The sequence below is a fragment of the Mytilus trossulus genome, chromosome 3 (genome assembly GCF_036588685.1).
Source record: "Mytilus trossulus isolate FHL-02 chromosome 3, PNRI_Mtr1.1.1.hap1, whole genome shotgun sequence".
NCBI classification, from domain to species: domain Eukaryota; kingdom Metazoa; phylum Mollusca; class Bivalvia; order Mytilida; family Mytilidae; genus Mytilus; species Mytilus trossulus.
Window position 1 is genome coordinate 36226046 of NC_086375.1, and position 26725 is coordinate 36252770.

At 33.0% G+C, this 26725-nt stretch overlaps 1 protein-coding gene across 1 annotated transcript; it reads right to left on the reverse strand.

The window, feature by feature from the left end:
* Positions 1-507: 507 nt before the first annotated feature.
* On the reverse strand, positions 508-24595 carry LOC134710734 (uncharacterized). The gene is made up of 24 exons (XM_063571126.1): positions 24405-24595; positions 24086-24251; positions 23603-23776; positions 23169-23318; positions 22302-22877; positions 21713-22056; positions 19612-19794; positions 19075-19336; positions 18548-18692; positions 17867-18124; positions 17274-17531; positions 16819-17053; positions 16127-16343; positions 6623-15454; positions 5897-6229; positions 5412-5574; positions 5058-5242; positions 4314-4564; positions 4051-4144; positions 3512-3599; positions 2739-2941; positions 2163-2490; positions 1199-1398; positions 508-913 (listed from the first exon to the last, which is right to left on the reverse strand). Exons 1-24 carry the CDS (start codon positions 24578-24580, stop codon positions 626-628), a joined length of 14109 nt encoding a protein of 4702 aa, XP_063427196.1. The 5' UTR covers positions 24581-24595; the 3' UTR covers positions 508-625.
* Positions 24596-26725: the final 2130 nt, after the last annotated feature.

Consider the following 26725-nt stretch of genomic DNA (forward strand, 5'->3'; position numbering starts at 1 on the left):
ATAACTAAGGACAGAAAAAATCCCGTCAGAATAAAGTTATAAGGTATAGCCAAACCTCCAAACCAAATCTTTGTATTTATGAAGGAAATAAGTATGGGTTGCTACAAATTTGTGTTACTGAAATACATAACCTACCAAAAATTTGATCATAGATTGAATCCTTTTTTTAACCGTGTAAAAATTTTCTTAATGTTAAAAATTTTAATTTCACTTTTTACATATCCTTTTAGTTTTTTTTCCCGACATTATTTGACGAGTTTCTGTTTTTATAATTATTCAAGCACTCTAAAATTATTCTTGGGAATTAATGTTTACAAAACATTTCATTGGGACAATGGACACAAATGGATGTCGGGTATACGCGTAGAAGACGACACCCTAAAAGCACAAGAAAAACCAACAAGACAATTAGAAATTAATATACGATCTCAATCTACAATACATGATAATAAATGGTCTGTCAAACCTTGATCCATGTAAAATTGAAAAGAGTAAACAGATACTGTATTCAATGCTTAAAATTGTTTTATTTCATTATAAGTTTCACAACAATATCCAAAATATAAATTAAAGTTAGTAATCACAGTTTGCTTTTTCATGGTAATTCAGAGTAGGAAATGTTTATTCAACATCTATCTTGAACCTGCCATGCGTTTCCTAGAGCGGAAGCGTCGGATGTAATTTGTTTGTTTGGCATGATCATATCATCGAAACGTTCATGGTTCAGAGTACCAAGAAGTCCTCCTGTTTTACCGAAGTACCACTTGCTCAAATCAATGTCGACCATATTAACAGTTGGGTCGGATTTAACTTGGAATCCACGTCCCTCAATGACCACCTTATCATCTTCAGAGAAAACTGCAAATTCTGATGATCTGTAAGGTAGATCCATAACTACACCGTCGACGCTGACCTACAAGAGAGAACGTATGAAACGGTGAATTCCTTTGTTATGTTACAAAATACAATAATATACATGCAAATGGTAAATGTCTAATTCAGTCATACAGACATGCAAAGTCAACCTGAAAGCCATTTTATTATCTTTTCACTTCTCATACATGAATCACATGTTTAACATTCGCAATTGAGTTTTGCAAAGCATATCCATGATATATATTTGTAGATATACACATAATGTTTGATATTTATGTACACATTCAACTATGTAAATATTCCTGTAGAGAACTATATTTACCTTTCCATTTGGTGATAATTGAACATTTTGTTGGTGAGAAGTCAATATTAACTTCTTCTTTTGTCTGCCCAAATAGTTCATGATGATACTGAAGTTGCCGTCCACAAAATCTCGTGCAAGAACGTAGCTACATCGACCACTGAAGTCAAATTCTTGGCCATCGAAAGTTGTAAAGTGTCGGCCATGTACTTTTGCACTTGCTGTAGAAAATAAAATCAAACATCAAATTATTCTCTTTTTATACCATTTAGAAAATATACAATATAATAAAAAAAAACTTATACTTGTAGTTTTATGCTTCAATATTTTTGTGTGTTCAGGACTAAAAAACGAAATGAAAAACATGGTTCCCAAAACGCTGCTTGTCTTAATTTAAATTATATCTACTCTTAATTCAATTGTTTATAAGCAAGACACAAAGAAATATAATAAAATGCTTGCAGTTATGTATTTTTTCTCTTGCAATACACTATTTTATTTTACTCAATTATAGATATTTCTTCTATTGAAACAACAAATAAATACATTAAATAAACATGGCAACAAATACAATTTAGACTGGAAATGAGTAATTCGGCAACAAATACAATTTAGACTGGAAATAAGTAATTCGTCAAAGATACAGCAACCCGACCAAAGACTGAAAAACAGTTGAAGGCCACCAAGGGGAAATGATATCATCATCAAATTTCAAACGAAATGAAATAAAGATACATATATACATGCAACCACACATACAAAAATGTTTCGTAAAAGTTCTTATGTGACCATTAGATAAAGCCATTGTGTAATGGAAATATTTTATTTCCAAGGATTAACAGTGATAAGATGTTAGAAATTTTGTTCTTATTCAAAAAGGATATTTACATGCATTATCATTACATCCTTGTTTTACTTCATGTTACTTGAAATAAATCAATCGAAATTCTCAATACAAAAAAGCGACGATTTTATGTTTACAAACCTGTCCAGGACATGTGTGGTATGTAATCCTCCACAGATCCAAGGAAATTTACTTTTGGAGTTGGAAAGCTCATATCTGGAATGTATTGTCTCAAAGAAATGTCTTTTAGTGAGCTGAGAGTGTGTACATCAACGGGAAGGTACAAATCTACTTCAATATCTCCATTTAGTAAATCGTATTTAATAACTTTGGATTTGAGTACATTTCCGAAAATCTCTTTTAAAACAGACATCTCCTTTGTGGCATCTTTTTTCAATTCATCAAATATTTTGTCAACTAGTGCATTTACGTTTTCTTCAAATTCCCAGTATTTGTATGCAGATGATCCCTTGAAAAGAATATGGAAATCTTATTTTACTTTTAAATATCATATGCATAAACGTTGTAACATATTATACGTTTTTATATTACATATCTTTTTCAGTTTTTCATTTTTGCTTTAGTAATTCATTTCATTGATACTAACACTATTTCCAGTTTGATTTCATATCGGGTCTACTCCAAATATGTATATATTTTTTGAAACATATTTTAAAAATCAGCCTTACAAATCGATAAACACAAGTTTATACCTACCATGTTGTACATTGGTGTTGGTAACGAGTTTACAAGTCTTTGGTTGATACCCTCTCTGATGTTATATATGCTTGATGTATACTGGTTGGCAACGTTAGACCATTGCTCATTTAATTTCATATTTTTAAGCTGATCCATATAAGAGTTATATTTTGATTTTAAATTGACAACAGTTGGGTGATTTCCAACATAATTTTGGTAATCTGAAAATATTAGATTTTGTATAAATATTAATATATATAAGCAAACAATGTAGAAATATCATGTTTGTACTTTCTTTATAAAAACTAATATTTATGTGAATGTATATTAATACTTTTTGTTGTTGAGGATCAGCTGCGTCTAAACAATGTGAAGCTTTTATGATCAAAGAAGCAAGGCTGATAACGCAGTACGCCACTCCCAGATTGTGCCTGCCTGAATCTAGGTAGTTATTTGAAAATTTTGAAATTATTTTACATGAAGGAATTGATCTCTTTTATGACAGCTGTCATTCCTTGTGCCGATTCGGCTTTACTTTAGGCCCATAACGTGATTAATAGATTTATTATTTCTGAACATTTTTGTCATCAAGTCTCACTAAAGACATACATTGTCAATCTGTGTATCTGATGTAATGGAATTTATGCAGTTTATATTATTGTTTGAATGATTTAAACTTCTATATACAGCAATACTTAATACAATTTCCGTGTTATTTGATTCTTTATTTAGTTTGTAAGTTGTCCTGAATGTATTTCAATGAACATCAGTATTCAAAGGATAATATTTACCAAGTAATCTCTGATAAGAATTTGTTGAAATGCTGTTCAACTGGCCACCCATGCTTATATAAGTATCTTTTGAGTAGGCATCCAGTCTCTGAAACATAAAGATAACAGTGTAAAATAAAACTTCTGACAATCTGCAGGTAAACCAAATAATTTTTATAGATAGTCGTATTTGCGACATTTTCGAGAAAACAAATATTTAATATCAATTGAATACAGACACTGTGTTTAAAAAGTTACATAAAAGTTAGTGACACATTCCAAATAGTTATAATAAGGAGTGTACACGTGTTACGCTTTACCCTCGTAGCTCTCGAAGGGTGCTCCGAACAATTGAATGATCACGTAATACATAGGTTGACAATTATTCTGGTTGTTCTTATTAAATGCAGTTAGGAATCAACTGGAGTATGTATAAATTTTAAAGTATTTATTCTTAATTGTGATCAGTGAAAGGTTTTCAAATAACATAATGACGGGCGGGCATCATTGAAGAGAAATTTTCGTGCAGTAAATTTGGTACCGTTATAAATAATAATAACCTTTTGTAGTTGTTCAAGACTGGTCATATATTCATCAATTGTGTGTTTGACTGGGCATCTCCGCCAAGCTTCATTTAAGTCTTCCGATAATTCACTGAAAAAATAAAAAACAAATATGTTGTAACACATGTGGCAGTTTTCTAGCAAATAAAGTTCATATGCTTTCTTCTCTTCTCTCACTGTTGTTGATATAGTTTTGGCACAAAATAAAAAATAAAGTGAGATATTAAATTTTCACCGGAAATATTTTAAAAGAAACGTACCCGATTCTGTTCATGGTTGTATCAACTGAATTACAAATGTCTTGAAGGTAAAAGGCATTTTTTGCTTTCAATGTTCTGAGTTCAGACAGTTTATCATTGATGGCATCAGCATATGACTTGATTTCTTCTGTATAGGCAGCTTGGAATAATCGTCTCTTATATGATATTTCTTTGCTTATTTCACCAGAAGACTCTTCAACGGCCATAGCAGATCGTATTCCATATTCTTCTATTCTTTTTGTTATTTCAGCCTGAAAGTTGAATGAGCTATGTGAAGTTTGGCGATTCTTTAAACGTTTCAATGCATTCAATTATAACATTTAAATTAGATTTTTTGCCATATGATGACGGTTAAAACGGCATTAACAGAAAAAAAAAAACGAAACGAATGATGTGTATTTGAATACTGAAATTGAATACTATGAAAAAAAATCCCCTTTGTAGAAAAAACTGTTTCTATTTTCATTCTGGTGTGATTTTGGGTCGCTCCTTCTTTTCTTGTTAACAACATTTAATTTTGTTCTGTCTTTTTTCTGTTTTTAGGTTGGTTGTGGGTTTCTTTTTTAATCTTATGTTTCATGTTTACCCTTGTCATTTACTAAGTCTTATTTCTATGAGAAATAAACTAAACTATGGGAATTATTTATAAGACATTTGCTCATATGTAGATTTTTCTTTTATTCCTGTTCGCTATCTGTATATAACTGATAGATCCCAAAATTGTTACAAAAATTACAAATATACCTTGAGATCACTGATAATTGATGGACGCCAGTGAACACGTGTATGAAGAATCTTAGAAGACTTTAATCGCAGAATGAGCAAGCTGTCTACTGTTTTCTTCTGATTTACATCTCTGAACAGTTCTGCAGATATTCCTTTCTCGTCTGAGAATTTAGCATTCAAATGAAGTGTTTTATCTGGGTTTTCTGAAAATACACAGAAAAAGAGAGTAAGATTAAATGAATTTTCTGGTTAAACGAATATAAGATATCACGTTTACGAGTTAAAACTTAAATATTTTTCTAGTATCTATCCGTTTTGTACACTTTATTTTTTCCTCAATTATGGTATTGGTATTTGATAAGGATTTCTTACTGATATCGTAGTTCATGTTAAAATCCAGACTGCCATCATTAGGATTAACTGTCAGCTCTGTATTGATTGGTTTGTTATCATCATAAAGATTTTTAATTGTCAGTTTGAAAGGTGACGTCTCAACACGAGCATCTATTTTCATTGTTTTGATTGGAGAACGAACCTGCAGAATAAAAGTCAAACATAAAGAAACGTTAAACATTCTTGTCCACTTTTTACTTTGACCATTCCTTAAAAGAATATACTAAATGACTTTCAGTCAGGTATTTCACTCTATATACGAAACCACACATTCATTAGAACAAATGTTATTTTTATTGATTAACACTTCAATTAAGCCAAAAAATATTTATGAACAAATTTATTTACAAAATATAAAAAAAATATATTAGTTTTGTTTCTTCCATTATTTAACCAGTATGAAAAAAATGAACATAAAAATATTCACATAATAATATATTTCTTGTGTCTTAGTAAGTCAATACCTGTATATTGAGTTGACGTTTGAGTTTATCAATCTCGGTTATTAAGGCGATGTTCTTTATTTGACGTCTTGCAGTCAGGTATTGGATATCAAAATCAGCTGAGAGTTTGTCATTAGATTTTCCGAAAACTGCTTTTGTTTGGATGTCCACTGTAGTATATGGATGACTGATACCAAGTAAGAACTTGTATTTCTCCCCACGACCTGATACATCTTCTAATTTTGAACTCAAGGTAAAAGTTTTACGAGAATCTTTTGAGTATCTGAATGCAGTACGGCCATCATAAATAACGTTTCCACTTCCAATTAACATTTTGTAATCAAGTTGAAGATCCTTAAAAATATTAAGGACACTTCTTTTAAACTGTATGCATGAGAGAATAAAATAAATTAAACTGTAAATGTTTTTAAAGGATTTTTCTGTGCCTTAGAAATTATTTAATGTTGGTTTGTACCTAGAATATTTGTGCTGTAAGATTATTGTACAAATAGGAAATATTCATATACTAGTAACTTATAATAATAATACAGATAATTTCATTACTTATATCATTAGATTAACTACGGTGCAATAGATACTGAGATGAAATCTTTAGTTTAAACAAACGGCAATATTCTCTATGAATCATTTGTATTTCAAAAGCCATTTACCTAATTGAAAAATGTGTTTTTTGATAACTTAAATTAATTCATTTCTTTATTCTAATAATAAATATATTTTAATTACCTTGCCGAGACTTGGCATTTCTAAACCTAGTGTTAGTTCATCTTCATCAGATTTGGTCTTAATTACTACTCTTTTGTTTTGGTCTCTTTCTGCATCCCACGAGAAATCAAATACTTGACTGCTTAGTCCATATCCTGATGATACAGTTGACAATACAACTGTTCTAGATGGTAGTTGTAGAGTGTATTTTGCTTGTCCGTTCTTTTCGAATATTGTTTCTATTCCATGTGTTTTGATATCATCTTTCTCTATAAATAGAACCATTGTGGACGATTCATCAGGACGGTGATACGATGCTCCAATGCTGTAAGATTTAGACCCACATACACCTCGATAGCTTGCAATCTGTTTTTTGTCAGACCAATCTGAATTGAATTTAACATCCATTCTGCAACTGCTGTCTCTATCTTGCTTGTTCCAATTTACAAGCATGTAAGTTTCTGAGGAAAGCAGTTTATTTAATTCAAACCTCATCTGTTTTGGTTCATTGACATTAATTATAAGTGTTATTTCCTTTCTTTTCTCAGCATCCATTTCAAAATCAACATCGTACAATGTTTCTTTGTTGATTTTCATATTTGTTGCTACTACCAAATTATTTGTTTTGCTACGCCAGTCGTATTTTAAATATCCATAAGCAGTTCTGAGTGCTTCCCAAGGAGTAGACACTGATAGTGAACTGTCTGTCTCCGTGAGAGAAGCATCAATTGTTATTCCGTTGCGCTTAGTCAAAAATGCTTCAATGTGAGATTTCAATTCTCCAAGATTTTTTTCATTTTTCATGGATACCCGTATATTTTGCAAATTATATAATCCAGTTTTAAGTGTTAGAGATCCATCTAATTCATCGAATCTTTGGCTGGTAAGGCGTGCATCAAAGTCAATTTCAGATATGTATGATGCTTGTATATTCAGTGCAGCATGGTATGGTTTTCTAGAGGCAGATGCTTTAATTTGTGTTCTCTCATATCCTTTGATTGGTGTATCAAGATTTATGTTGATTGAGGATGGGGTTTTTTCCATGGCAATAGTTATCTTTTTCTCTCCAATTGCAGCATTTCCGGATAGATAGTAGGTGTCATCTTTCATTTTTATGTCTGCGTTGACCGAATAGTCAATTTCAGGTAGGTAAGATGTCTGTATATTCAGTGCAGCATGGTATGGCTTACTTGATACAGATGCTTTAATCTGTGTTCTCTCGTATCCTTTGATTGGTGTATCAAGATTTATGTTGATTGAGGATGGAGTTTTTTCCATGGCAATAGTTATCTTTTTCTCTCCAATTGCAGCATTTCCGGATAGTGAGTAGGTGTCATCTTTCATTTTCATGTCTGCATTGACGGAATATCTGTTTTGTGGTGTATTCAATGAAATATCGACAATTTCTTGTGTTATCTTGAGATTTCCGTTGATAAGAGGCCTATTTCCATTGAGCGCCAAAGATGCAGATGAAGTGAGACTGTCTGCTTTGAAATCATGACGATATCTACCTTCAAGTTTTCTGTCGGGTGCATATTGAAGACTTCCGGTTGTTGTGAAAGACTTCACAGATCCAGTTTGTTCAATCTTGATATTCACAACTCTTAGTTTCTCAAATGGTGTTTTTAAGGTAAATGAACCCTCGTTAGATGGATAACGTTTATAGGATGCATCGGCTTTGATTGTCTGGTCGTCATATTTTGCCTCAATGCTTGTTTTAAAATTTGAAACGTAACCATCATGTAAAAATCTAAGTTGAGACGATTTTACATTTCCAGAAAAAGTGGTTTTGAGTGTTGTGACGAAGTCTATCGACTTTACTCCTAGTCTGACGGTGGTAATTTCTTCAATTCCATTCAATTTACCAATGGATGCCTTTACTGTTGTTCCGAATGAATATTGATTTCCATTTACGTCATACTCTATTTTTATGTCTTCTAGAATAGGTGTTGATAGCAGCATGTTCCCTTTGAATACTTGTGAGGACCACTCATGGTTTACTTCTCCTCTCACTTTTTCATTTCCGTAGCTAATGGAAGATTCGTATCTGAACGCATGCAGACCTCCATTTCCGTTTATAATCACCTCGAAATCTTCAGTTAGTGGTGTTTTTATACACAGTTCGATTTTTAAACCATTTGATGTATCAATTTTGCCATTAAGTTGAGTTCTATGTTTTCCAATTTTCGTAACTGCCTTTCCAGAAATGAGAGATTGCACGTTTGAAAATTTAAGTAGAGCTGTATTTCTTTCATATCCAGAAAACGGTGTCTCCAACGTAATATCAAGTCCACTAGAAATATCAAAATTAGTTTTTGAGTTGATTTCTTTGTCATTTAGGGTTAATTTGATATTTGAACGGAAGTTTTTCAAAGTACCTCTGAACTCGTGAGAAACTGATGCTTTCATGTTTCTGATAGGTGATTGTATGTCAATCTCTATTTCTAAACCATTTGGTAAATCTAGATTGAAATTTGATAAAAGTTCATGTTTTTCTTCACCATATTGAAGCCCAGCCTTAGTTTTCAAGTTTTCAATTTTTCCATCGAAGGAAACTTCTAGCTGAATATCCTTAGATATTGGCGATTGAAGGACCACATTTGCAGATACTTTTGAGGTAGTGTCCATATTGACAGTTAAAGCAGATATTTTATCATTGTATCGAACTTCACCAGATACGTGGAATTGTTTTAATGTGCCAGTACGTTTTAGTGTCGAAATAATTTCGTGTTGTTTACTTCCGCTGTAGGTTGCACTAGCTTGTGATCTGAGCTCAGATGAAGTGCCTTCATGGTCAAGGAAGATTTCCATATCATCAGTGAATGGTGTTGACATACGTGCCTCTAATTCAATTCCACTAGTAAAGTCGGTTTTAGCTGAAGTGGTGAATTTCTTTCCGTTATATGTAGCATCTCCTGATAACTGGAATTTCTGTAGTTTACCAGACCCTCCAAATGTTATGACGGCCTCATGTTGTTTAGATCCGCTATATGAAATATCAGCTTGTGACTTAAAATTACTAGCAGAGCCCTTATGGTCAATTATAATTTCTATGTCGTTGGTAAATGGAGTTTTCAAAGTACCCTTTGTCTTAATACCGTCTGTGTAGTCAAATTGTAGTTCTGATGACACTTTCTTGGTATTATAAGATGCTTCGCCGAAAGTTCTGAAATTTATCATGTCTCCATTATGCTCAAATGCAACATAAACCTCATGTTCTTTCTTTCCGCTGATGGTTATTTCTCCCTTCGTATTAAAGTTCAACAATTCCCCTCTATGTTCTACTTCCATTTCAAAATCTTTTGTGTATGGACTTTTTATTTCAATCCTGCCTTTTCTTCCTGTAGATTTTTCTAATGTTACTTCTACTGATGCTATCTTAGTATTGTATGACAATTCTACAAATACTCTCTGTTTACCATTCTGGAGTACAATATTGGCTTCATGCTGTTTTCTACCATTGTAACCGATCTCTCCGTGACTGATGAAATTATGTAGAGTCCCTTGGTGAGAGAAAGAAACTGTTATATCATCAGTGAAAGGCGTTCTTAAAGTTACTGTTCCCTCTGGATCGTTCAATATATCCAAATTCACATCACACGAAATTGTTTTTCTGTTGTAAGTAAGTGATCCCGACGACTGGAATTTTTTTAATTCGCCTTCAAATTTGAAATCTGTAATAACTTCATACATTCTAGAGCCTCCATACGTCACATCAAATTGATTTTTAAAATCAACCAATTGACCATTGTGTGAAAATGATGCAAGAAGGGGTTTGGTCAGAGGAGTGTTCAATGAAACTGTTGATTGGACTCCATTTGTACTATCAAATAATACTGATCCAGTAACTCTCTTTGTATTGTAAACAATATTGGAGCTGGTGGAAAATTTCTTAAGTGATCCATCGTGACTAAAGGTAGCAGAAATGTCATGTTGTTTGCGACCACTGTATGTGAGAGCAGCCTGCGTTTTAAAGTTCAAAGGTTGTCCACTGTGGCCGATTGAAAGAACGATATCTTCTGTGAAAGGTGTCTTTACTATTGCTTTTCCTTCAATATTCAAGTTTGATTCAAGACTGACTTGGACAGATGCTGTTTTTGTGTTGTATGTGATATCAGCAGAAGTTGTAAATGCTTTCAGTACACCAGTATGTTTGAAGTTAACAAGGACTGCATGTTGTTGGGCACCACTGTATGTAAGCCCAGCCTGAGTTTTAAAGTTCAAAGGATGTCCATTGTGACCGAAAGACAGAACAATGTCATCCATGAAAGGTGTTTTTAGAGTTGCTTTTCCTTCAATGTTCACATTTGAGTCGAAACTAACTTGAACAGCTGATTTCTTTGTGTTGTATGTCACATCAGCAGAGGTTGTAAATGCTTTCAGTGGGCCAGCATGATGAAAGTTAGCAAGAACTGCATGTTGTTTGGTACCACTGTATGTTAATTCAGCTTGTGTTTGGAAGCGATATGTGTTTCCTTGTTCATTGTTGTTGTTGAACATAAGTGAAATTGATACTGGTTCACTTATTGGCGTTTCAATGTGTCCAGTTGCTTCAATCCTTTCTTGTATTCCTTTTGGTGCGCTGAACGAAAATTTTCCCGAAACCTTTTTCTTATTGTACGCACCGTCAAAATGTGTTCTCCATGCTTTGATTGAGCCTTCAGCATTGAAAGAAATTTCAAGTTCGTGTTGTTTCTGTCCACTGTAAGTAAGCTGAGATACGGATGTAAAGTCCACCAATTTTCCTGTGGTTTCAGTACTTATGACTACATCACGGGAAAAGGGAGATTTCAAGAAGCCGTTCATTCTAATATCTCTTAACACATCCACTGATACCTGGGCAGACCCTGTCTTGTAACCGTAACTTAATTCCCCATTAGAAACGAACCGTCTTAGTTCTCCTTCGTGATTTACCTTAAGAGTGATATCTTCAGAGTATGGCGTTTTTATGAATGCCCTTGCATTCAAACCGCTAGAAGTTCTCAGTGTTAGCTGTCCTTCTGATCTCTTTCCATCTTGTACATATTCACCTGAACATTCAAAATCTCTCAGCTGTCCAGAATGTTTAAATGACATTTCTGCACTACGGATCATTTTGTATGGAGTAGTAAGTGTTGCTCTTCCTTGAATTCCATTATTGCTTGAAAATTTGACTATTCCATTGGTCTTTTGAGAATTGATGTCTATGTCTGCTGTGCTCTCGAAGTCATTTAGTTGCCCTTTATGGTTAATATTGAGTTCTCCTGACCTTAAAATATCGAATGGTGTTTTCATGTTTAGTCGAACTGAAAGGTCTTCGTCAGTACTAAAATTAAGATCTGCTTGAGCTGATTCTTTTCCATATGCCCCTTTGATGTTTGAAACGCATCGTCGAAGGTTCCCGCTATGTTCAAATGATATTGACATGTCCGGTGTAAATAAGGATATGAAGGTAGCTTCTCCGTTCATTTTTGGTTCGTTTTGATACGAAATTCTGCTATTCAGAATATCTTTTCTTCCATATGTTAACGAAACTTGGTTGTTGAGTGATGACTCAAAACTATGCGAAACGTCAAATTGACTTCTTTTTTTCTGGAAGAGAGTTTCTAGTCGTGAGGCAAAATTATTGGAAGTTCCTGAGTGTGAAAGTTTGGCTGTCATTTCTTCATATTCCTGGAATGGCGTCTTTATATCAACAGAAACAGTTAATCGGTCATTTGTGCTGACTAATGCATCTAGTGTTATAGTTTTAGAATCAGAGTAAGTTATTTCAGCTTGAGTACGGAAGTTACTTAGTGGGCCATCGTGACTGAGTAACGCCTTAAGATTGCCATAATTTTTCACCGGTGTTTGAAGAGTTGCAGATAGAATCAATGGTTGAGATGTAAATTGCAAGTCACCAATAATGTCTTTTTTGTTCTTTGAAACTTCCAGATGACATTTAAAGTTAGAAAGTTGACCATTGTGTGTAAAGGCGGCTCTCATCTTTTCATATCCGTCATGAGGTGTGTTGACAGTAAGCTCTGTTACTAGTTTTGGATCAACCGTTGATTTAACATTAGCACCCCAAACTTGTTTCCCGATTTTCAATTCCGACTGACATTTGAAGTCCCGTAAATTCCCGTCGTGTGTTACAAAAGCGGACATTTTTCTGATGCTCTTGAACGGTGTGGATATTGAAACGTCTGCCTTCAGATTTTTTATAAAGTTGAATGTCAGGTCTCCTTCAATTTCCTCCTTCTTTCCCCAGCCAATCTTTGCTTTTGTCTTGAAACTTGTACTTTTGCCTTTGTGTACAAAAAGAACTGTGATATCATCCATGATGGGAGATGCAACCTTTAATGTTCCTTTCATTCTTTTAGCATTTGTCATTTCTATGTCTACATTTATTGGCTTATTCTTTCCGTATTTTATGAGAATGTTAGAATTAATGCTTTTTCTATTTCCACTGTGAGAGAAGGAAGCAATGGTATCTTCAACAAGAGATGACTTCATAGTGAAGGAACCTTGGAGACTCTTTCCATTATGGTAACTGATATCAAGTTGATGTTTGCCATTTTTGTCATACTGTAAGTAAGCCCCAGATAAGAATTGATTCCATGTACCTTTGTGGCTCAAGGTAGCGGTTACTGGATGGTAATTAGGAAGACGTATTGTGACTGCAGCTTGGTAGTTTTTGTTGTATTCAACAGCAAGCTCGACATAGTAAGATTTTCCCTCTGGATACTCCATCTCAACTTTCGTAATGCATCCTTTGACGGTAGGTTCGTGTGTTATACCGGCTGTTAAACGTTGTAACTTTTCAAAAGGAGTTGCAATACTGACATCAGCACTTAGCCTTTGTCCATCTAAAAGGGTTCTTGATGTCAATGATACGATTTTTCCTGGTAAGTATTCAACCTTGATATCGGTTCTCGATTTGTCATTCTCAGGGCGGTTTGAGAAGGTTATTTCACTGGCTGGAAGTTGTGGGTATTGAGTTTCGAGTCTTACATTACCAGACACACCACCAATTCTGTTAAATGTAGACTTGAGTTGAATTCTTCTTACAATTGGTTGTAGTTCAAAGCTGACAGCGGAGGTCATTGCCTTCGCATTTCCTTTAAATTCCATCTCTGTTCTAAGTCTTCTAAATGATTCAAATGGTGTAGATAATGTAACCAAAACATATTTCTGAGATCCGGTTTTCAATCGTCCTTCTATTGCAACCATTTGTTCGCCTTTCAGTAAGAGATTCCCGGTAGCAATAAGTTCACCATTTTCAGTTTTAAGATGACCTTCACTTGTAAAAAGGTTTTTGCTATTGTGGCTCATCGAGAGAATGGTGTCCATGGAACTGTCTCTATGCAAATGACTAACCATAAGTTGTCCTTTTCCAAATGGAGTTGTGGAAGTCAATGTATACTGAACGGATGCTTCTTTCCATGCAATATTATGTCTGCCCTTAATGTTAAAACCATAATGCTCTCCATTAATGTTGGTTGTGATCACTGTTGTGATATCATTGAGTGTATTACTGTGTTGCCATGTAGAATCGTATTGGCTTGTTGGTGAGGAAAGAGCTATTTTACCGCTCTGCTGAATCATAAGACCGGCTCTATCATGTGTGAGTTTACCTTTGTATTTGTATTCATTTCCATTAATATTAAGAACTAGGCTGTTTTCGTTAGTTGTATCCTTACTTTGATGACTAAGATCTAAAGATACGGTTTGGATGGATCGAAAGTTAGATTTGACACCAGCATGTCCCAAGTATATGTTGTTTTCTTTCTTTGCAGATGCATCAACCCGTATAAAATTCTTGTTTACCTGAACAGTTACAAGAGACTTCAAGGAGTCTTTAGCATCATGGGAAATTTCTAGGGACGAGGTTTCAAATTTATTAAATGGTGTCTTGATGTTTAAAGATCCTTGTAATTGACGAATGCTCACTGGTTTTTTCAGGGAAAAGGCAGCCGATATTTGGTTATCTGGTTTCCAGTTGACATCAAAGTTTGTTTTATATTCGCTTGGGTCTGACAAATGGTTCATGCCAAGTTTAACATATCTTAATCCTTTTGCTGCAGTATGTACTGTTAAGCTGCCATCGATTTTGACTTGATCGTTACCATTTTTCTGTTTCAAAGATGCGTCAACAGATAGTTGCTCTTTTCCGTCAGATTTTATGTCAAAATGTGCATTTTCGTTTTTGCGATTTATGTTGATTTTGTTATTTTGCAGTGGACTTTGGAATACAAGGCTTGCATCAATATCTTGAATGTTGTTGTATGTGAGTTGAGTGTCAACAAATATGTGTTTGTCCTTGTCTGCATTCGCATCCCATTGAATGTCCAAATGTCCAACATAGATCGGTCCCTTCTTCTTTGCTTCAAATTCACCTTTGACTTTTCTTGAAGGCACAGACACATCACCAGAAAGTCGTAAAAGTGCTGCTTTTTTGTATTGAGAACCAAATTCTACCGAATAGTCATTATTTAGTCGAGATTTGACACGGAAGTTTCTTGGATCTAGGTTGAGCAGTGCTTCAAGATGGACTGGCTTCTGTCCGGACATACTTATATCAGAGCTGACGTCATACTCTTCATCAGAAAGTTTAAGATCACTTACAACTTTTGTTTTGTGTCCAGCAATGTTTGAAATCAACTCATTGGTATATCTCCTTTTGTTCTTCTGTTCAAAATTGTTCGCAATAGAAAAGTCTTTATCATTCCATTTCAGACTTACATCCCCAGTTAAGGATGTAAATTTTTTGGACTTGTTCTTCATTACCAATGCAGCAGATACTGATTGCTTCTTGCCGTATGATAACCCAAAATTAGAATTAATACTCTTTGGATTGTGAGAATGCTTTCCTTTCAGTTTAAGATCTAATCCCTGAAAACAGCAATATGATAATGTCATTATTTCTAAACTTTCTCATACTATCTTTAAATGTTGAAAGCACGTGGTTTTCTATTATTCCACCATTATCAGAATTTAAAAAAATGTATATATACAATGTTATGTAACATATCGATTATCAAATAATTTCAATCCAGTAAACTCATGTATAATGAGTAACTCGCATTTAGAAGTATAGTCCCGTTAGTCCTTTTGGTCTTGGAGGTCCTGCGCTTTACCAATACATTTTTTTTCATATTTACATAACCGCTATCAGTGAGGCATGACTCTGATTTGTTAACCGGTAAGTAATTAAAGTGTACTTTAAAAGTGTCAGGAAACTGTAATTATGTTGTTGTAAATTGTAACTGCTGTCTCTCATAACCGGTTTTTTTTTTTTTTTTCTTAAATTAAACAGTTTTCATTTTTTATTTTCACGCTTTGTCCTGTCAGTTGCTAAATATAGACTCTGATGAATAGTTGTTGCATTTGTAATCATATCGCATCTCCTTATTTTACATTGATATAATATTTTCCATAAAGCATTGCCCTCTTTATTTTTAGACCAGCATATACTTAAATGAATGTATACTATCTTAATCAAAAAGAATGATAATGGAGAGAAAAAATAAACATCTTATGGTATATATGTTATGGTTTTCTTACCAGAGCCAGATGTCTAATATCACCAGTTATATCTAATTCAGATTTCTTCCATCCCAGTTCGTGACGTACTAATGATGTAACAAAGATACGCTTGTTTTCATCCTTTGGTTTTGCACCATATCTAAGGTCAAAGTTCACTTTTGTCAATCTTGCTTTGTTGTTCATGTCTGTGTTGATAACAACATTGTAGTCAGCATTCTTCTTGAAAGTTAAAGATCTGTAAATATAGAAAACAATATCATTCCATATTTTTTTCTTCAAATTTAATAATTGCATTCCTAGAATTGGGTTCTGAGTACCACTGACTGACTATACATCATTTACTAATTGCAGTTTTGATGTAAAACATAGAATTATGTATCTCCAACCAAACTTAAACTATAGTTGAAAGGGGCTTTATATTTGCACTCAGTATGTCAGTCTGTCCATTTGTGATTGAAATTTACAAGACATATATAGCTTGTTGAATATTATGTGTTAATTAAACATTATGGTTTTACGGTGAAGCATATTAATATAGTAATTGATAATTGTCAAAATTTTAACAAACATTTCGGACAGACTCACTACATTATCCGAATATTCAGCGATATTAGAGAATTCTCATTCGGATAGAATCAGTTACATGGAAGCTAAATAAAATGTACCACTAAAAATGTAAACTTTCATAGCATTTCTATATGTATACATACCCTTTGCCAGCCAATGACCAGACACTCTTGGTGAAACCATAATTGATTTTACTGTTGACTGTTATTTTGTCCCTGCTGATTCTTGGAATAACGTAATCTAGATTAACTCTGGTAATTACAGCAGTTTTCTGAAGTACAATATTTGAAGTTCCTTTTGCTCTTAGAAGTGGAGTTCTGATGTCAACTTTTGACTGATACCTGGCGTTTGATTTCCTTAAAGTTCTCGTTAGTTTTGCTAAAACAGACATTAAAAAATTCTATGTTAACTACTACTCTATGGGATAGCTACACTATTTTCAAAAGTTATTTGTACGATTACTGGGGTTCTTATATTGCACTTAACATAGTATTTAAAAGATTGATTAAAAATATAAGAAGATATATGCTTGATGTAATTGAGACTTTATTTATATTTGTTTAAGTTTTGACTTAAATAAATTATAAAACAAACTTACTAAATACTTTTACGGTTTTATCCAAAAGCCTGTCAAGTGTAATGTCCACCAAAATAAGAGAACCACTTTTATATTCCATTGATCCTCCAAGGGCTGTGACTTCCTCCTTTGGTGTACGGATGGACAAATAAGGCATCAACTTTGTTGCTTTCTTTGTTTGTGTATTCTGCAATCTGCTTTCAAAACTATAATCCTTCCCAGGTTCAAAGGAGATGGATGTTTTTATGGAAGACATTGCTTTCTTGGAAATCAGGTTTACTGTAAAGAACATATCAATTTATTCTAATATAACGTTAGTATTGTTCTATGTTATATTTATCCACTTTATTTTCCATAAGTCATTGATGGTATAGCTACTTTCACCCGAACTTGATACATTATATATTGAACAATTTCAGACAATAAACTGACCAACTTGTTATGCTTACTTTGGGAAACGTACCATCATGTATTTAAATATTATCAGGATTATTTTTGAATAGTGTTCTTTAAAGTTTGATTATTGCATTAACTTCAATTTTACAACAGTTGAGGTATAACTACACACATAATGTTTGGCCATAATATATATTTACGGTTAACCCATAACCTACCTTTTGACTGAATGGGTTGCTTAGATAGCCCCTTTACGGTCAATTCACCATTGAAACTTTTGCCGACAACATACTCTACAGAACTGCTGAGTCTGATATTTTCCATATTTGGTATGATGATTTCAATGTATGGATTGTAAGTATAAAGCTGTCCTTTCCTTGTTCTGATCCATTCTCCAGTCACAGAGTATTCATCTTTGTCGTCGATAACAATCCTGCCAGCCACTTGTTTCTGTTGATTGTCACCAACTAATGCTCCTAAACATTTCAATCTTATTTAATGTTTGGTTTGATTTCGTAAATATTCATATTATTTGTGTAAAAAATAATGACATTTAGGAATATTTCGTAGATATTTATATTACTAAAATACATAGAAAAGCAGACACATATTCTTCTATTCTGAGCACAATGGTCCACAATTATACGTACTGTATAATAGTATGAAACGTCTAGTTTAAATTATAAAATTGTGAGCTGTCTTTTCACGTTATGCGAATGAAAGCGAGTTATGACTACATAGTGCAAATCTTTTCATATATATCTTTAAGAAAAATCAGTAATCAGTTCTTCAAAATAGAATAAATATCTTTACTGTAACATTGAAGGAAATATTTTAAGCACAAAATTTAAGCAGAAATTAAAACAGTTGATGTCTTTCCTATAATGTCATTTATTTACCTCTAACTGAAACTCTCTTCCATGGTGAGATCATGCTTATTTCAAGCAGAGGGTCAGATCGAACAAGACAATCAAAACTCAATTCACGGTCTACCTTAGAACCTGGGGTGCTAAAGGCTACTCTAGCTCTGGCCTCTTGTTTATCCTGTAATAAAACGTAGAAGTTATATAGTGTATTTAATCATTACATCAGTTCCATTTATGCACTTGACACAACTAAAAACAAAATATCTGCGTTTTGGTTCGTGTATTGTTCATTTGAAAGATTGAGTCAGACATTCAGTATTAAAATGATAACATTTTAAGTAAATGTCTCAGACAGACCATAGCGATGGAAGAAACTCTTTATGCTTTTCAGTTGTTTCTTTGAAGTTTTTCATTAAACCATGTGTTTGCCGAATTTTTTTAATGTGTTTGATTTCCTCGTTTGATACTGCCTCATTAGGTATAATTACCTCAATTGAATTAAAGAGATAGATCAGTTTTCAAAAGCTCAGGTCTTATTTTAATTATTGTTATGGCATTACCTTTACAAATTTGTATTCCATGTTGTAACTTTCATGTGTGTCACGTTTTAGAAGAGTGAGTCCAGCACTAACTGGTCCTGTCATTGGAAAGTATGGAGCATCGGCTACCAATGATGCGTTTGGATACTGAAGTTCAGCACAGAGTTCCAGTCCGGTAATCTTGGCAAGTTTGTCTCCAGAACATACTTTCTTAGTCTGTCTGTTAGCAGTAATCATTTTCTGTTCTCTCTCGGATTCACGATGGACAGTGAAGAAAGCAGTCCTGTTGATAATGGTCACTTTCTTTAAATTATTATATTTTGAGTTGCATTCCCAACTTATACCTATTACATCGGGTATCTTTGATGACTATTTATATAAATTTAAGACAAGCACTCTGAGACTATTACTTATTTAGAATTCAATAATTGATAACCTAACAATTATTTGTTTTAACAAAGTATTTAATTTCCATTGTTGTATTTAGAAATAACAAAAACAATAATGGAATGTTTTCAAAACTATAAGTTATCATAAAATATTGAAAATATTACATACTTGACATTGAAAACTTCCATTTTATCAAATGGTGTTTTGATCTGTGCACTTAGTACTTTTCCATTTTTCAGTTCTACGTGTCCTTCGAGGGAAGAGGAGGAATGCATAGTGGAAACCATCTTCATTCCACTTTTTGTTACAAAGGCATCTACGCTCATCATACTGTTGATCTGGACAGCGCCACTGTGGAAACATTGAAATATCAGCGTTTAGGATCTTCGACATTAAAAAGTAAAATCACAAAAATACTGGACCTTAAAGGAAAATGCACTATCACTGAATAATATACTTTACTAAAATGAATTATATACCTATATGGAGTTATTTTCTTTCGGAACGTCAGGTCATTCTTTTTCAGAATCAACCCGGACGATACCATGTTTCAATGGTATATGCTCCAAGGCATAAAATAATGACCTGTGTAAGGTCATTATTTCCCTTGATAAACATGCAATCTATGATTTAATTCAAAATTTTATTCGTCTTATAGTTTTTTGTTGCCGATTTGGAAATTTATTTTCTAAAGTTCAACCGATGATAGTTGTAAAAGAAACCGCAGTGTAGTCCCGCAATTTAATTTTAGAAACAAATAACGTGAAGTTTTGTTGATTTATCGCTTAATTAAGAAACATTACCATATATGTCAGATGAATTTTAATGTAGACTTTCATAAAATAAATCCAGATTTAACATATTCGTGTGTAAGATTTTGAAAATCTAATTGAGTCAACCTGAATAGGTTGCTTGATTTTTGGTTGCTTGTTTAACGTCCAGTGGCAAATATTTCATGCATGTTCAGAACGATACACACTGAATAGGAAATCATGCTGTGACCTACATATATTTAAAATTTATATTCGTCTTCGTGTCAGTTCTTATCTTTTTAAAATTTATGTATATCTTTTACTCAATCAAATGATCAACTACTAAAATAATCTTATGTTCTATTGAATAACATTAACGTAACTCACGAAAGGGTCGGGTGCGAGGGTATATAATTTTATCCTGATTATCTTTTAAAAAAGTGTATTGCTATTCGAAAGACAATCTTTCTGAATTTTTCATTCGATTCAAGTAAAATGGTTAAATAAATAACAACTTTTCCGCGATAGAATTAACAAAACAAATAGAAAAAAAACATATCCCCTCCCCCTTTTCCATAAGCTAAGTGGTACAATAAATAACTTACAATGTTTCTTGTATTTGTCATACACCGTTATCGGATGATAACAATACATTTGTGTCTTACTTCATGCAGTTACAGTAATATTTTTATTGTGTATGGATAACAATTTTTAAAAGGTTTATATCTAAATTATTTAGTGAGTTTTATTTCACATTTTAAATGAGCCGCAGGGCGTATTAAAACCTGAACGCATTAGAAAGGAACATCCCACTTTAGTATTGTCGGTAAAAAAGGATACTAAATTTTACAAATCTTTATATAATTAATATTTTTTGACGGTATATAAGTCAGATAATGCATATTTTAAGGTTTTTCTTGTCGTAGAACACACCTCTGGGTGTCAGGATTGTTCAAAGAAAGACCTCCCTCCGGTCGGTCTTTCATTTGACCAATCCTGACACCCCTCGGTGTGTTCTACGACAAGAAAACCTTAAAATATGCATTATCTATAACATAAATCTAACGAAGACTGATTATTTTGTATAAATAAGAAAGTATTGTCAAACAATAGCTATTGAAAAATACATACTAAAATTGAGAATGGAAATGGGGAATGTGTCAAAGAGACAACAACCCGACAACAAAACAACAAACAACAGCAGAAGGTCACCAACAGGTCTTATATCAATATACTATATTAGTATACATAAGCACAACAAAAATTATGTTGGAGGTGGTTATGTTATAGTAGATTTTTTTGGTTATAATATACTTTTAATTGCTCTTAAATATTTATTGACTTCAAGTGTTCACATTGAGATTAACTGTCCCCATAAGCAACACGTTCCAATAGATATTACCAACTGGTTGTGTTTAGTACCATACAAAATTTTTCCCATTTAACCAAGTTATTTTATTTTATTTCGTCTGCAGATTGTTACCAATCTTTTAATATTCTGGTAATACTTTACTAACCTTGGTTTCATATATCCATCCAAAGAAAGACTTGGTGATCTGTCTGTTATTTTTGTCAAATCCATTTTGCCAGAGGCACGTAGATCAACGGTAGCTGATCCATCAATGGTCAAATTTAATGGGAAGCCAGCCATTGTTGGAATGATGATACTGCTATCCAAGAATACGTAGCTCTGTGTGAAGGAGTATTCTTGTTTCTTGGCAAGAGCCGTAAGAATGTCCAGAATATTTATTGATTTACCATCAGTGATATCACTTAGTCCGGTGAATCTTGTAAACAGTAGCTCATTTCCAAAAACTCTCATGTACAGATCTCCTTTTAATAAGTCAGATTCTGTTTCAAACTACAATAGCAAATTGATCTTAAGTAATAAGGTAAAAAAAACTTATTTGGTGTCTTATGGTAAGTTGTCTCATACCACATCTTTTATATTAAATTGATACAAGTCATATCGTACAAACCAAGCTTACAAAGATTATAAACTTTGCACTATTTATCTACAAAAGATTTCTTAAATTTGTATCCCAAAACGATGTTTGAAATATTTTCAGACTTGACATTTAACATTATATTAATGATGAAATTTACCTGTCTGTCAATGTCTTCCATTTTTGTATTACTGATTCCTTTTATGTTCTGTTTTGTGACTTCTTTGACATCATTTTCCTGGAAGTATCCGTTAGGTCCAAAGTAAGATTCAAGAAAATATTCAAGGCCCTCCATTCGTCCACCGATTTCTAACAGGTTGACGGAATGTCCAAAAAGGTCGAATGTTATGTTAGTCATGGCAGATCTTGGTAAAAAAGATTTTGAAGACCACACAACATTGCTGTCAATAGAAGCTCCAGTATTTAGTTTCTCAAGGAAAAAGGAGCCTTCGTAGTTTCTGGAATATTTCAGTTTTTCAAGATCGAATTCTTTTTTCAGCGCCTGGTCGTTGATGATATTCTTTATTTCCTGTTTCAGTGGGCTTGAAGTCTCCATTAAATTTGTTAAATGAGACCATACATAAGAACCAACTTGGTTGACCTCTTCTGATTCAAGTACATTTCTAACACGAGACAGGACATTATCTGAAGGGCATGTCATAAGAGCCTGGTAAGAAGCAATTCTCAATTCGGAATCCTCGTCTTTGTTCCTGAAGATTTCCATGACGTCGTCTCGCTGCAATAGAGAACGCAATTGATATATTCATTATTATAGACATTGTAGTTCACAATGTATGATGCTATACACAAGAATAATTTTTTTTATTTGATTTTTCCATGTGATTATGGACTTTCCGTATTGATTTTCCACTAAGTTCAGTTTTTTTTGTGATTTTACTTTTTTCTGTACAACTATTAGTGTTGTTGACTTTTATCATTTAATGATTCATTTACACTGAAAATAAAATATAATTTTTAAGTTAGACTCAATATGGACATTTTACAAAATTACAAATTGAAAACTTACGCTTATTGTGCATGGCATACGACGGAAGGCTTGTATAGCAGAAAGGCGGACTTCAGTGGGATTCTCTCTCTTGGTCATACAGTTTGAGATGGTTCTAATGGAATTACTAACGAATCCAGCATTTCCAAGTGATCTAAGACTACGGATCACCTAAAAAAAAGTTTTAAAATTAATCTTAAATGATACATGAACTTTCTTTAACCCAAAAAACAAAAAATACTTTACACTTCTGATTTAATCAACTATAGCATCTTTTTTTATTATAAAGTCATATAAAACTTAAACATTTAACAAAATTGTAATTCCCCAAGAATAGAAGATTGTGTTTTTAGTCAGTGTTTGAAATATTAATTTTTAATTCAAAGCAAAAAAAGTTCCATATAGGTAAATCATACATTAAATAAGGTCAGATGTCACCATTATATTTCACATACCTTGCCAAGATTGTTTTTGTCTACGTAACATCCAACACCAATCTTCTCTTCTATAGAAGCAACAATACTTGCGATGTCCACATCATTTTCACATTCATTTGTCTTGCAGTAGGCATATACGAGTGAAGAAACACCCAGCATAGCCTCTTCATTGTCCTCAGATGATATGAGTGGCTGTTCATAAATGAAAAAAAGGAAAACAGGGTAAAAACCTGTGGTAACTAAAACCAGTGTGAGCATGTCTACATACTGTTATGTTCTTGAGACAAAGTTTTTAATTTTAAAGTGATGAGTTTAATAATGTTGACCTTCAATGATAGATGTATTTTTTATTACAAGATTATAATATGGTGCTTAATTTTGACAAATTATATTGTTTATGAAATTCAACTATATTCAAAGTTTGTTTGAACGCAGGAAAATTGAATACATTAAGTCACATCTGAAGTAACAGATATTTTTTCAAACAAACATAAGACCTACTTTGACTTCATTCAGCATTTCTTTTGTCGGGTCTTTGATGAATGATAAAGTTGTTAGCCACATATTTGCTTCGATTCCACGAACTTCTTTCTTGTTAATCAAGTTAGTAATCAGTCTCAGTGAAGCTTTTGTTCCAAGCATTGGAACGGCATCAAGGAAGAATTTTCTACAAAGAAAATATTAAAATCGTCATCAATACCAATAAAAATTCATCCTTTCAAAATGTATTTAGAATTCTAAAGCTTCAGATACAAACTTAGTAGCAAGTGTTTCAACTGTATTTAATATTTGACAAGAATAACTTATAAATGCCACTTACTCAACTCTCTTTTGATTCGATGCACAGAACCTGGTTCCTTTCACCTTTCTGTAAATCTGTTCCAGATCATCACTTTCTAAAGCCTTCATCAGTCTAACCAGTCCAGAAAACAAAAGTGGAGTATCTGGTTTCACACTGTCAGATGTGGATACACAAATTTCATTCAGTTTACTCATGACATCCCTGATTGTACCTCTACCATCGTTTGAATGCACAAACGTCGATGGAACGCGGTGTCCAATGGAAACTGTAATACAAGAACACTGGTTCTTATATAAAACTTGGAAATATTTCTGTCAAAATACATTGTAAAAATTCTGTTTACATTTATCTTATTTAAGAAAGTTTAATTTTAATAGTTTGATAAGAGAAATATTTTTTCAAAACTTTCTATTTTCAATTAGAGTCAATTATCATTAAAAATTTTCAGTGATATATCATTCAATGTTTTCTTACTTGAGCTAGAAGATGATACTCTTTCTGTTACATATTTCAATGTCTGTTTGGTCTTTGTTATAGCACCACTAGATTCCCTTGAGAATGGTCGGAGAACATGTTCCTCTTCACATACACTGCTCTGTAGTATACCAGCCTTGCTGATGTCTTGTGAACACTCATGGCTACCTTTTATCAGTGGCAGAGACTGAATTTCCTAGAAACGTATATCAAAGCCCATTGTGGTATACATAAATGTAATAGAGCTGTCTATACATCAGTTATAAAAAGTTGCGTATTATTAATTCCTTTATCTTTTGTAAGTTATAAAATATAAACTCATTTAAATTAATATCTTTTTAAATACTTGTAAAAGAAAACGTCTAAAAAAAATCTTTTCTGGGTGAATAGGAGTCCTATTCAATGTCAATTTCTATTCCAGTTTAAAGGAAACTCATTTTTAGTGTTATTAGAAATCGTACTCAAATCGACCCTCCATACAGAAATAGATGGACAAGTTTATTAAAATATACTATAGAATAAGACGTTTTGGCAGAAAGATAAAATAATAATTAAAACTTACAGATTGAATTTTGTATGGTGTTCCCTGCATCATTGTATTGTATCCATGTCTGTCTGTACATCCAAGCAAATCTTTGCTCTTCTTGATTATTCTGGAGTACCATCCGTTGCTAGATACAGTATAGGCTGCTTTGCATTCCCCAGTGATGTCGGTCTGTGGAACAAATCAAAACAATATGAATATAGTAAAAGTGTTGTGTATATACTATTTTTCTCTGTATCTATAAAGATTAATAAACATTTGCTATAATTCCCCTTTAGCTCAAAACATAAAGTTGTCTTTGTTAAGTTACTTGAGTGAAACTATGATATAATTCTGCTTACCTCTTGTACTGTTTGATCCTGTGTCAGGTCATCCATTGAGTTTTGACTGCTGAGAGGACACCACGTTTGATGTTGAGTACCCATGTTTTCTCAGGTATGGATGTACAAAGTTCTTCAATGCGGCCATCTTGGAAGGAGAATGCCAAAGGAGATTTCTCAAGGTTAGTTCTGAACTCTCCACTTTTGTCAGCATCTATCAGTGTTTCAGGCGCTTTAGGGTCTGAATCCAATAGTCTAACATTGTCAAGCTATAAATTTGAGAAAAGATATTTCCATATTGAACATGTTCAATTTGTCAAAACAGCACCACAGATAAATTAACATAGAAATTTAGGTATTCGGATACGAGAAAATTACGTCTCGTTAACTTAGGCAAAGTTTAAATAGATTAATTTGGCTATTCGTTTAAAGTAAAACGGATCTTGTGTTTTTACGTATCAACATATCCTTGGCTTATGAAATGTTTGACTTTATCGTTACTAATAAAGATAAACTTGTGTGGTATTTTCGTGTATTCCCTACCCTTTAAAGTTAATAAATACATGAATATCTTTGAATGTTGGTAATATAACATTGTAATTGTTGGAGCGTAAAATAAATCAATTCTCATTTGAAAAATAACTTAAAGTATTTTACCCGAAGATTCATTTCACATTTTGAGACGACATCGATGTAAACTTTGGCAGTCAACTGAACTCCGGCTTTTTCCTCGGATGCCCCTTGTACTGTTGTGTCGACGTCGGTTGTATAGTCATATTCGTAGGTTTTTCCGGTTTCGTATCCAAATTTCTTTGTTTCTACAATAAATATGTATGTGATATGCTTAAAATATCTTTGCTATATCAGCATGATTATTATATATATAATAAACAAACCTAATAATGAAAAAAAATATATTTATTTCTACGAGCTCTACAAATTTAACTGTTTTTTGCAGTTTTCCTTTTCTTGATTTGAATATAACAAATACCAAACTCAAA

Bases quoted from the DNA above. Each gene is read 5' to 3' on its own strand.
- LOC134710734 (XM_063571126.1), bottom strand. From the start codon at position 24,580: ATGAGTAAACTGAATGAAATTTGTGTATCCACATCTGACAGTGTGAAA. The intron at 16,344-16,818 runs GTATGTATACAT...CTATATTTACAG, and splicing joins TGGTCATTGGCTGGCAAAGG to ATCTTTAACTTTCAAGAAGA. The intron at 2,942-3,511 runs GTAAATATTATC...TAATATTTTCAG, and splicing joins TTCTTATCAGAGATTACTTG to ATTACCAAAATTATGTTGGA.